Consider the following 14,095-nt stretch of genomic DNA (forward strand, 5'->3'; position numbering starts at 1 on the left):
GAAATGTGTAGGAGAGCAGTTGTTGTTCAACTGTCAGGAAATGCCGCCATTCCTTCCACTCAGCCCACAGTCTTGGCTCAGTGCGGGTCAGTCCACTGACACAGACGAACAAAAGCCGATTGTTGACGCCACTGCACCCACTTCAATGAAATGCATAACAAATCTCCATGGAATTTGATTTTAACATGATACTTGCAAAACTGTTTAACCTGCCAGCCCCTCTCAATAGGAGTTCGTTTTGAAGCTGCTCTGCGACCCTCTTGCTTTGTATCTGCTGCAACAATCAGTCACTCGTGGGACAATTTTCAAAATAACGCTGTTGGCCAAGAAAGAGTAAAGATCTTCGAAAATAAGAACGCCTTTCATACATAGAGAAAACTAAACCTTCAGTTTTTTGGGGGTGCTTTTGTTTCTATACAATTGTGAACAAATAATTGTTTAAGCACGGTGGTCACATGCTGAGCACATCCTGGTGTATTCCTTCTTATGCCCAATGTCAGATGGGGTAAGCTACAGCACCCCCAATGTATAAATACATTCAAAGGTTTGGCTCTAACAAAGACTAGCGTATTTTATTTTACTGATTTAAAGGGCGCTGTCTCAGTTGTGAGTGAAATTTCTAGATTTTGCCCATGCGCAAGGCGCTTTGGCTCAATGGGCACAACATTATGGTGACTGATTGGGCGCCCCTTCCATTTTAGAGATTTTTTTTTACTTTTAAGGGCGCCCTATAAGGGTAAAAATACGGTTTCTGTGTGTAACAGGTTTTGCAGATCCCTGATGATGTAACAGATAGTAAATCTGCCACGTTCATATCCTCCCACATCCATATGGTCTTTGCTTAAAGGCTTACTAAATGTAAGAACAATGTCATGTTGAATTAAAAACAAAAAAAATATTTCATAGGGAGTCTGCATACATTTCACCAGACACCACATATGACTTTACGACTACCAAGTTTAAGTAATATAACAATATTGGATTGAACTTGCTTTATGAAATATCCTACAATTTGTGTCTCTGCTTGGGTGGTGATCGAGGCTAGAATGATATAGCATGTATATGTGTTTGACAAATGCAAAGTAAATTAGGAAAACAGGGCTATCTTTCAGAGCAAACAGTACGTTGACTGCTGCTGGTTGGAGCTTGTGTTAATATGTACGTAATTTCTAAGTGCGGGCTAGTACTACCTGCCGTGTCAGATTTGTTGTCTAAATCTTTTTTTAGTCAGGGTTCTTGATTTTAAGTCACAAAAAATACATTATCAAATTGGATCAATGCTTCCTGTAAATGTCTTTCACATGAACTGGCCATGGTTGTTCAAATATGCACATTTTTATGTTAAAGATAGCTTTCTGAGTTAGGAACTAACTCAGTCATAAATGTCAATTAAGAAAAAAAATAAGTATACACATGAATATCATTACATCTTGCTATTCTATAATAAACAGTTTACTAAAGTCTCTTCACATCCGAGAATCTGTGATCATGGCCACAATGATGTTTGACATTACCATCAGAGTCATATTGAAAAGTTTAGGGTTAGTACATTATGTACATGGAATCAAAGTGAGACATTCCCCCACCAAAGATTTAAAGTTTTCTGATAGAGGTTTTCTAAGTTTGTATTCTCAAATTCCCAACAAAATAATAATTTTTTGGAGGGGTTTGGCATTTACAAAATAACAATACTGTACATAGATCAAAAAAGGGAAAAAATGGGATTGGATGAAACCCCTATATGCACACATTGGTTTAGCAGTGCCTATATAAAGATTGTTCATATTTGAAAACAGCATTTGGCTGTGTGGTGCTGGAATTAGCATATAAGGCATGTTTCCTGAGTCTTTGGCTGACTGTGTGACATGATGACAAATTGGATGCGGGGCGTTTCACCACAGCACCTAAAATATGTATACCAGCATTCTCCTTCCACAAACTCTAAGAGAGTGTTGTCAATTGTTGACACAGATCAGTTACTGCTAGGCCAAACCTTTCCCAGTTTCTCAAATGAACATACACCAGCCAAGTGCACTCAGGATTAGAGCGAATCAACAATCACAATGGAAAAACAAAGCAAGAATAGAGCAGCGTAACCGGTTCTACTGAAGCGTTGGCTAGATTTAGAAGCAACAATGATACTTTAGCCTTTTACCGATATTGCCGTTGGGTAGATATAGTTTGTAGAATAATCTGACTATTAAAAGCATATATTGTACAGTATTTTAAGAACTTGATTTCAAATTTAAAAAATGCATATATATATATATATATATATATATATATATATATATATATATATATATATATATATATATATATATATATATATATATATATATATATATATACACATACATACATATATATACATAAATACACATACATACATATACACATATATACATATACACATACAGACGCTCCCCTACTTACGAACGCAATTGGTTCCGAGCGATTGTTCATAAGTTGAATTTGTTTGTAAGTTGATTCAGTGCTATATTTTGTATTATAATTTATGTTTAAGGCCGATATAAGTATATTGAAGGTTTATATAAGTGCATTTGTATGTTTAAGGCTTGCATAAGTAACATGCATTGGTTTGTACTGAAGAAAAAAAACATTTAATAAAATGGAGAGAATATGTACAGTACTGTAGAGAGAGAGAGAGATTTATGTATTAGAAACTGGCCAAAAGAAGCGATCTAATGACAATTGCACAGTTTTCTTCTTTTTTTCATCATAAATGATGCGGTAGCACTGTATGGCATCATTCAATTGATTTGCAAACTTTGTGCAACGTTCAATATTTGGGTCCTGCTGCTCGATCTTTCTGTTTATAAATGGTACTGACGGTCGAACAATTCAATGCCCATGAAACGCTCACCACTCTCACGCTCATCAAGCTTCGTTATTATTGCCACTCGTTTCAAATGAAATGGCTTGCCTCTTCCTTGCAACTCCCTCAATAGAAGCCTTTAGCTTTTTACCAACCATATTCAATATTGGATGCATGAGATATTTAATGATACAAATGAAAAAGGTTCTTTGCACACTGGAGATACATTCACGCACCTCCGCATTGCAACGAAGAAGAAGGTAGATGCTGGGTGAGCTGAGCTCTCACAGCGCCAGGCGTCGGTATTAGCGGCGGAAAGAAGTACTACTCCGAAAAAGGCGAAATACAAAATTGGACTTGCGAACATTTTTGGACTTAAACGCAATTTGCAGACATGTTCGTATGTACCGTTGTTCGTAAGTTGAATGTTCGTAAGTAGGGGAGCGTCTGTATATACAACATACACATATATACATATACACATGTATATATATACACACATACATACATATATATATATATATATATATATATATATATATATATATATATATATATATATATATATATATATATGTATATATATATATACATATATATATATATATATATATATATTATTTTTTCCGCTTGTTCTCAAGGGTGTCGCATGGGTTTAAAACTAAAATAAATCTTCAATTAGTAACTGACTTGAGCTTTACTACCAGTAATACCAGTCATTGGCCAGCATTTAGGACTGTATTTAAAAAGCTCTTGCCACACATTTAGCCACAGAGCTACAAAGTCACACTTGAAGCAGGTGGTCTTATCACCTGTATGTAGGTCACATGTCAAGCATTAGCTGTCCGTTTGTGCTAAGGAGAGCCATTCAAACCAGGTGAGGGGTGTGATGTAGCACCTCCACAAGGCTGAAGCTAAGTCCCATTGCCAAAGACAGAAAGAAGGTCAATCCAATTAGACAGACCTAGTGACACAAACATAGGGCATCGTGTGGCAATACAAGAATACCGCAGCCATCCTTCAAGCATTGAACCCTATACCGTGTTCACGTGTATTGGGAATTAAACTCTACTATGACAACATAAGAAATTTGAATTTAATTGAATTGAATACTTTTATTGTCTTTATCCAAGTATAATGAGATTAAAAGCGTCATAATTGGTATTTTATTTAGAAACTTCTGTGTGCGGTTTCAATGTTGTGTATGGGTTTGTGCAAGTGTTATTTGTTAGGTGCTAAGCCAATGCTGACATGTTTCGTATTTCTAAAATGCAGTGGCGGTCCGTGCATTTCCTAGTGACGTCTTCAGCAAAAACTATTTTATGGCTATAAAACCTCTGGCTGAAAATAATGGCTGAAATGTGATTGGTTGAATGCTTCAATATGAAAACACACACCAGGAAGCAGTGCAACCAGGGGGAAAAGCAATGAACGGAAGCTAACAGACAATTTGGAATTATTTAATAAGTATTAATGGACAAAATATAATTAACATCAGTCTGTGATTCAGATATTTCTTAGGCCAGCAGAGAAGGCCTTGAAGGCCCTGACGGCATACCACTGCTAAAATGTCATCTAAGCCTGTTCTACAACATGCATGCATCCACTGTGGTCTTTCCACTGTATTGGTTTTATAATATTACGTTTTTTTTTCCAAATGTATGTCAACTATGTTTTCCCATCAGGATACAGCTATATACTTTCTGTCATGGACAACAACGTTTTGGAAATCAGCATTGCCACTGTAACTCTAGTGCATTTACATTAAGTGTTACTAATAATCTTCTCACATTTTCTCTCACTGTTTATTAAAAAGTACAGCACAACACAGAAATACAAGGTGAGAGTTAGAGACCGAGTGACAAATAAGTAAAGTGCTTGCTGCGTAACCTGCAAAGTGCATGTTGCAAAGGAAAGGAAACAAAGGAAATATTTTGTAGTGAGAAGTAAAATATTTGGTGGCTGAATATTTTCATCTAAAACAGTAAAGACCAGCCCAAAGATTAAATGAACTAATTTGAAAAAAGAAAGCCATTAAAATTTATTCCAATGTTCAACGTGGTTTCTCTAAATTCAGGTTTCAATTTCAGCCATTAAATGCTGATTTGGTCAAACTCCAAGCATTATGGGCCATCAGAGACCTTGGTCTTATCACCATTTCTTCCTCTATGGCCATTCCTGAATGAGTAAAAGTAAATAAGCAACCACCTCACTGCTGTAACTCCTTCATACCACATTAACACACACTGAAATATCTATTTTTCAGCAGAGTAGCAAAACAAATCTAGTAAGAGCAAGAAACAATGTATCTTACAGGATATGAATTCTCAGTAGATAGCTTTGGCACAATAACCGGCGAAGAAACAAGCTGTCTTTCTCCATTCAGTTTTTGTGTGACGTACTGCTTCAGGTGTAGTACGGCAGATGGTCAAATTTGACATTTAGTTCAGATTGATTTATGTGTATAGTATAGGCAAGGGGGTTTGCACCTGCAAACCTTGGCATGCCAGAGCATAAATACAGTGTCTGTGAGTGGACACAAACAGCTACATTGTCGAGTTACTTGGCTGCAGCGGCGGAATGAGTTGCACATTTGTAGAGAGAGCAACTCATCAATCCCTAAATCCCCCCCCCCCCAAAAAAAATGAATCATACAACTGCAACTCTAATTAGGAACATTTTTTTCATAAAAATTGAAAAACACCACACTACAGAGAATAATGGATACAACATTCAGCTATGGCCTTTGCAACATGCACCTTGCACATTACTAAGCAAGCAGATGTGAGCTTATTTGTAGAGCTCATTCCCAAAGAATTTTCTCGACTGTGGTTGTAGTTTTTTTTTTCTTTTTTAAACACGTGAGCTAGGAGAGGTAACAATTCCAAATCCCACAATACTATAATGGCATTAACATCAGTGTGTTAAGTATTATTGTGAAATAGTGGTAAAGCTCACCATTTTGCAAGAATGTCAACACATAGGGTGGGGCAGCGAGGCAGGGGAAGTGAAAAAACAAAGTTTGCATTTTGCTAGGCTTTTTCTCTTTTCCGATGAATAACAAGGCCCGCTTATTCATTTAATTTGCACCAATAATTTCAAATAAAGAACTCCCTGACGCCAAACGGCGGTCAAAAGAGTGTTGTTATTGTTGTGCGATGCACCAAGTGGAACTAAAGCAAGCAGGTTGCAATGTTACCGTGACAATTTCAAAATAAAATAACAGATACTGGAAATGTATTTACGTTTTAGGGGACTTTGTAATTTGGATCTTGTTTTCGTATGTTGGGATGGTCATTTGCATATCAAAGGTAACCTGAAAAATCGTACCTAGAGGCATTCACAAGTAAAGGTACAACTTTATTAATACAAATCTGCAGTCTGAAAAGGGGTCCAAAAAGGAACATCTAAAGTAATTTGAAAATGACATTCTGGGTACTCTCAACACAAAATGTCATGAAAAACTGGTAAAATAGGATTCAAAGTTTAAAAAGTACAGAATAATGCAAATAAATATATTACATATTCTATATGTATTTGATGTATTTGATACAGAAAACATCTCATGTTGGTTGCAATTCATCTTCTACTCCTCCTCTGCCTCTTCTTTAGTAGCACCACTTATTCAGTCTTAGCATCAATGTCTTCATCAAAAGACAGTATGCAATCTAACTATGGCAACAACTAAAGGGAGCTTCTCTGTACTAAAAATCCCTAGATCGTGTTGCTGTGTATCTAGCGTACTTAAACATTAACCATAAAGATCTACTGATGAATGGGTTTTGCTTTTGACATACTACTATTCTTTGTCAGATTAAGAAGTACCCTAAGGCATACTTGTCTTTCAGAACATTGCCGTGTTCTTTGGTAATACGTCAAGTGTAAATATCTGGCGGTCATGTGACGTGATGGTGAGCGATAAGACTCTATAAATTCAGTAACACTAGACGATATACAAAAAGAATTCGCCTGTCTTTGAGCATACAGTTCAAGTCAGTGTTGCACAAGATTCAAGAATTTAGTGTATGACAAATACCATTGTGTGTGTTTAAGTGAAAAAAAAGAAAAGGACTATGAGTGGAATGTTTTGAATGATATAAAAACACCTAGTTTCCTTTATATCTTTTAGCTGAGCCGCTACCACAGCTACCCTAAAACAGTCGGGATCTGTGTTCTGATCACAAAAGCGAGAATCTACCAGTGTGACCGCTGACATCCACTGGTTGCCCACAGACAGAGCCCCTGTGTGCACTACATAATCCCCACACAGCTGGGGTTGAGTGCAATAAACCTCTGTAAAGGGGTTTACACAATTCGACACTAAACAAGCCAAGAGATATATAGAGATAAGCAGCACTTTGTAAGTTTACCAATCTATTTGAAGCCTGGACATTCACAGCAAAGCCCAAAGAATAAACAATACAAATGTCTAGAAAGTACAATTTGAGCCACAAACATTGGTATTTTTTTTTACAAAAAAACTTGCGTATGGGCACTAAATCTAAACAGTGAATACATGAGATGCACCAAAAATTAAGTGCCTTAGCAGAAACTAAGAACCGAACATAAGAAAACTGAGGCCAAAAATTGTACACCAACAAAGAGATTACCTTTTTTTTTTGCATAATTTTATCAAATTCCAGTTCCTTCTATAGTCATTGATCCCTCCCTCAGAAAAAAATATTGCTAAATCTAATTTTGTGTATACAGGCTTTATATAGGAGTGGAAAGTAGTATGCCACTGTAATGCTCCGCAATATGTCTGGTTGGATAGCTTGCTTCACTCAAAGATTATGAGTCATACAGTCAATGATATTCACTTCCACTTAGGGGGGCTTCATAACAGCAGAATGCCAAATTACAAGTCCGTAACTATCACTTATTTAGGTCTTTTGCCGAGTAAACGCAGCTTATGGAGAAGCACCACCAATTTCGTCATACGCAGTTTCTGGGTGTGATGACAAGTAGGCTTTTTTGTTGTTGATGATGACGACAGGGCCTATGTCCGATTATTATTATTATTATTCAGGAGAAATTTGGTCTGATATTTTTTTCCCTACTCCCTTTATTAACAGTAATTCGCCAGGTTTAACGATGTCCCTGCGAACTGCTGAGAAAAGCAGACAGCAGCTAAGGAAGAGTCTGAGGATGCTTTTTTAACAGCTTTGACCAGACTGGTGTGTGTGACCTGCCACATTTGGGTAGTACCATGCAGCTTGTGTTTGGTAATCATCGCAGGAAAGCATCCATGTGTTAAAGTGAATGCTTCCAGATCAGTTTGGAGCAATAAAGAGGAATCTCGGAATCGGTGTCTGAGATCACAATTTTGGTGCCAAAATGATCATTTGTTTAGCCCTACTTTGCAGTGCATGATAATTTATTCAGCTTTGGCCGCATTGATCCATGTGCAGCAGGCGTAATACAGATCGCCTGAGATGACGTTTTCAGTGGCCAGGCAGCTTTCTGTCATCCCAAGGGCACTTTGAGCTAATCTCGAATCACCCATTGCATCCATGAGCGACCCATGCGCACAGTGAGCAGCTAAGGATGCATGACATCAGGCAAAGTTCGGCCGGTTCTCCATCTGATCCCATTTTCTCAAAAGTCTAATCTTTAATGGCATGGCACCTCGAAAGTCCCAATTTTGTAACCAGATAACACTGGGTGGGCTAAACAAAACAAAATGCTGGCCTCCTAAAATAGTTTTTTGCCACTTCACCTTTTATTTTACATCTAATATTGAGCTTAAGCTCCAAGAAAGCATCACACAGACCAGAGTTTCTCATTGCTTAAGTCATCTAAATGCTTACTTTAAAGGTTTTGCATGCTGTTCTTTCGCCCTCAGAAGTCTTTCAGGTGAACATGTAAAAATGCACTTTTCAACTATTTGGAGTGGAAAATACCCATATTTTCAGTACATTCCTTGCTAATTATCTAGTTACAGACAGAAAAGCCACTCGGAAATTAAGGAACCATTTCAAATATCTTCAAGTATTAAGTCATCTTTACTGATTAGGAGACCATATTTCAAGTAACCAACTACAGTAATACCTTGAGATACGATCTTAATGCATTCTGGGAACGAGCTCGTATGTGAATTTACTCGTATCTCAAATCATTTTTTCCCATGGAGATGAACTAAATACAAATTAATCCGTTCCCACCCTCTGAAAAATAGACCTAAAAAACAAGATATTAATATGGAAAGACATCTTTATTTGTTCTAATTCACCACCTACTCATAAAGTAACAAATACCTATCTAGTGGTTATGATGTTTAATATTAAAATGTGACATTATTCATTACAGACTGGCACTAGCACTTACCGGCAGCCGCATCGGGAACCGCCTCGTATACTTGTATCTCAAATGTGTCTCGTATCTCAAGGAAAAAAATTGCTAGGAATTTTCGGGAGACTCGTATTCAAGGTATTACTGTAGTCTTTAAATGTTAATAATGTAATATAAATGGTTAAATAGGTTTCACCTACCTCTAAAACTGGACCTGCCCCCAAGATTATCTGCTCCACGCCACTAGCAAAACCTTTCTGGCTGAGAGCAGTTAGATGATGAATAAGAAAGTTTGTGCTTTGTGTCTTGCCAGAACCACTTTCCCCAGATATAACAATGCACTGATTCCGCTGTCTCTGTAGCATTTGGTGATAAGCCACATCAGCCACTGCATAGATGTGTGGCTCCAAAGCTCCCAGTGAGTGATTATCATACATCTTCACATATTTTGGATTGTATATAGGCAGGAACTTGAAGGGGTTAATGACAATCAAGATGCTCCCAATGTAGGTATAGATCTTTTCCTGTCGGAAGCGTAAGCGCAAGTTGTCCAGCAGCGAGCGCTCATTGAGCACAGGTAGACAGCATAAATCAGCAAGGTCACCTTGAGATTTGGGCTGTGGCAGCAGTCCAAGTTCAACCATGCGCCTGCGCTCTTCTGTGACCTGCAGCCACATCTGGAGACTGTCACCATAGTGAATGGAACCATCCAGGTTTTTCAGCCTTAGAAGGAAGCGGTAATCTTCGCCTCCAGATAAGGAGCGATGTTCGAGTGCCACACGGGGCCAGAGCATCATTCTCTGCACAGGGCAATCGCTGGGGTTGAGAATCCATTCTTCTCCACCAAACTCTTTCACCTCTGCCAGAACATAACATTTTGTACGGTCCAGGTGAAGTCGGTCGATGACACGTTCAATGGTGTCAGCTGCTGTGGTCGTTTTTCGAGCACTGATTGGGCAATAGATGGTGCCTTCGGCCAGGGTGCCTGGGTAGACGCGAACAGTGAACTCCGAGTCCTCGAAGCGCTGCCGCCGTCCCAGAGTGCCCATGCCGCCAACGCCATCGCGAACACTCATGACGGAGGAGGAGTTCCCATTAGCAGCAGTCAGGGGGGTCTTTTAATATGCATTAGAGGCCACAGACTTCAGGTCATTACCACTGTAAAAGACAAGCAGGAAAGAAGAATATTGGATTAAACGGAAACAGTGACAGTCTTCAGAATGGACGCAGCAGCTAACATACTGTATACAACTGTAAAAATCAAGCAGAGGCAAAAAAAATACTTTGTCATGTGACTTTACATTTACCAAGCAAGTACAGAGGGGTAAATTCTGAAATTTGAAAGATTATAAAAAAAGATTGCACATGCCATTATGTAATGTAGTCAAATTATATTGCTGGAGCGCAACATGCACACTCATTGGATAAAACACAAGTCCTCAGGATCGACAGGATTATCATTAACACGCATCTATACTCCAAGTGCACACATAAGCTGCCCCAAACACCGTGACTAGCAGCTGCCATCCTTTTTAGTGAAAATACAATCATGCCATTCATGTTTCTCTACAGTACATAGCAAAAAGAATGTGAGATTGCAATCACCAGAGATACAAATACTCCACTGCATACTCTTATATTTGACAATGCACAATCCTTTACTGAAAGTCAATGTAATCAGTGCAATTACAGTGCAAAATTACAGTTCCTTTTTCTCACTTGAAAACAAACAGATATGCACGTATAAGAACACCATGTGTATATATATTTGTGTGTGTGTGATATGAATAGAACTCAGCTCATCAGAATGTTTAAACACACTTTTCATTCCTAACTTCAGCAGGTGGGGGGATGAAAACAGGAAATGGATTAGGGTCATATACTGCAGAGTACAATTACTGTGGCCAATAAAATGGCTGCATGCTTGTTCTTTCCTGTTGTCCTTCAGCTGACCTTTTTCTATGTGATGCAGCTTCAAAATAATTGGGATTTCAACAGTTACCCTGACAGACCGTTTTGTCTGGATTCCCAATAATACAGGAATTCATAAATTCACAACTGCAAGGCTTAATCCTTATAAATAAGACCTGAAGAGTATGTGTGTCAAAGTGTTTGTCTGTGAGCACGCCTGAAACAGATGGTCTGCCATTCTGCTGAAGGTCTAAAGTATGCTCAAACCTTTAACTCCATTAAATCAGGGCTATAAACGCGATTGTTCACCACAGAGTATACATAGCTGAACATATTAAGTTGATCAAAATTCAAGTTATAACTTTTGATTTTCATTCATTTGGTTTTTTTTATTTCAGTTTCCTGTTTTAACTGTTTTTGGCCTTTATTTAATGCGTCTTTCTGTATCATTTTAGCAGTTTTTTTTTTTCATGTGACGTGAAGTATTTTGAATTATCTTGCCTGGAATTGTGCTATAAAAATACATTTGCATTGCCTCAAAATAAAATTGGAGGTTTTCGGCATGCGATGATGCTAACACCTTATGTGTTAACACCACAAGAGGACAATCAACTAATGAGAGTTTTCTGTTGTTAACCAACACCACTGTGAATGACTAAGCACTACTGAAAAACTGCACACTGCAATCTTTGTGATTGACTGCAAATTACTGTACTATCACAAGCATGGTAGATAAGAATAATAGATGTTAAAGTAATAGTAGTAATAATCTGATAATATATAACATTAGGAACATTGACCATTATTTAATGCTACTTTGTAAAATATTAAGCTATTACAGCACAGATCAGAAGCATAGAGACCGGAATTACACCATGTTATTCTGCAGCATATATCCCACACACAAACACATTCCGCTTCTTCTCTCGGTTGTAATAATTACACAGCATTAAAAACACATTCAAACAAATGACTTCACCAGCAGACAAAGCACGTGTGATAGAAATATATCCCTTGATTTATCAAAATGGTAAATACTACAGGGACTAAAATGCAGTTGTACTTCTACCTACCAAATTAATTGGTTCCAGAACTTTTGTCGTAACTTAAATTTTCCGTAATTAGAGCAGTACTTTATATGAAAATTCTGTCATTCGTTCCACGGATTTTTTAACTTGGATCTTGTTTTCGTACGTTGGGACGGTCATTTGCATATCAAAGCGTTTCGTAACCGTAGCTAGGAGCATTCATAAGTAGAGGTAGGACTGTAAAATCTCCACAGTATTTCTCAACCACAATGTGGCATACTGGTGTGCTTGGGAAATAACAAATCCACCATTATAACATTCCAAAAGAAAAATAAATAAATTATGAGATTAAAATTGAACTATTACGAGGGTAAAATCAAAATATGACTAACAATAAATCATAGATTGCATTATTACAAGATTCAAATTATAATAATGTGAGATTAAAGTCATTCTGTTGCTTATTTTCTATAACGTGGACCGGAAGTTGTTTGGCTTTACGGGCTTCAACTTTTGGCGATGTTTGGTCTGTCTGATCACAAAACTGCTATTCGCGTAATGTTAGGAGATTGAAGTAATATACAAGGCGAACTAAATCTCTGTTTCTCTAAATCTGTATGGAACACATTCACACATTATGGTTGCCCCACTTGAAGCACCAAAGATCTGCACAGTGTACCGACTTCTAAGGCAAGGACAGGCACCAAAACATTTGGATAACACACATCTTTCAAATTTGTCAGCACCAAATGTATTACTATGTAACATAACTCTACACGTAGAAATAGTTCACCTTCCGCCCGGCGGCAACACTCTAGTTCTCAAGTCAGATGCAATGACCTTGTCAACCAGAGTTACAACTTTTATCTGTTTTGCCTCTAGGTAAACTATTATGTTGCTATCATCTTCACAAAATAAATGGCTAAAGTAGAAAAATAAGAGCATCAAACAGTTTTTTACTTAGCAAAATGAAAAAAACTTTGTGTTACAGGGGACATTTGATCTCAATTTGTAAGGTAAGTGATGTCTTATATTCTTAAAACTAATGCGCTGTGTTAAAAAGACTCCATATTTGGTTAAAACCGTCAAAACATCTAGTTGATGGCATCTTTCCAAGATCTTCCACTTTGAAGAAACGTCACAGAAGATTGAGTCTCGGTGAACTGGAGGCTTTTGTTCCCCTGTTATTACAGCAATGTCATCATTGCATTATACAATTTCTTCTTCATAGTTTCGCACAACTACTTATGTACTATATATAAATATATATATATATATATATATATATATATATATATATATATATATATATACATACTGTATTATCACTGTATTATCATATATATGTATATATACAAACACTCCTATGTCTACAAACATACATACGCATATCCACATTAATCAGTGCATTATGTAAATCACTTTGACAAAACATAGATTCCTCCAATCCAACATAACCAGTCACATTTAATATTTTTAACGAATTTGACTTTTTGACAATTTTATTGCTGAAGCATTTCAGACAATTTTTTTTTAAGTTTGACAAAATGGCATATTTTACAAAACGCAAACTTTATCGGAGCTTTGCGTTTTGAGTGAGTGTGATTAGACTGTGCACAACCAAATGATATATTGATCCAGATAAATTTTTGCACTCATAGTTCCTTGTGACAGTGAATCATCTCAGAGTTGTTATAACAGAATAGTAGTGGATGTCTGGTCAGAATTCACAATTTACCTTGTGACATCATATTCTAATTTTTGCACCCATAGTTCCTTGTGACAGTGAATCATCTCAGAGTTGTTATAACAGAATAGTAGTGGATGTCTGGTCAGAATTCACAATTTACCTTGTGACATCATATTCCATTTCAAAGCTGTTTTTTCTAAAGAAACTGAAAACATTTTGGTTAAATTTCAGCTGGTCAATTGGAATTAGGTCTGGAGAGTCCTGGGCCACCTTGATATGCTCCTTACAAAGTCCCTCCTAGGTAACCCTGCCTGTGTGCTGTGGGTCATTGTCATG

The 14,095-nt window shown here is 37.3% G+C and overlaps 1 protein-coding gene across 10 annotated transcripts in view; it reads right to left on the bottom strand.

The window, feature by feature from the left end:
• Positions 1-14,095, bottom strand: part of LOC144092608 (unconventional myosin-IXAa-like) — a 77,110-nt gene that overhangs the window by 47,946 nt on the left and 15,069 nt on the right. For all 10 annotated transcript variants that reach the window (XM_077625604.1, XM_077625625.1, XM_077625620.1 and 7 more), the window contains exon 2: positions 9,331-10,288. In XM_077625604.1, coding sequence (XP_077481730.1) covers positions 9,331-10,206 — 876 coding nt within the window. In that variant the 5' untranslated portion in view covers positions 10,207-10,288. The remainder of the gene's footprint in view (positions 1-9,330; positions 10,289-14,095) is intronic.

Source organism: Stigmatopora argus, chromosome 2 (assembly GCF_051989625.1).
Source record: "Stigmatopora argus isolate UIUO_Sarg chromosome 2, RoL_Sarg_1.0, whole genome shotgun sequence".
NCBI classification, from domain to species: Eukaryota; Metazoa; Chordata; class Actinopteri; order Syngnathiformes; family Syngnathidae; genus Stigmatopora; species Stigmatopora argus.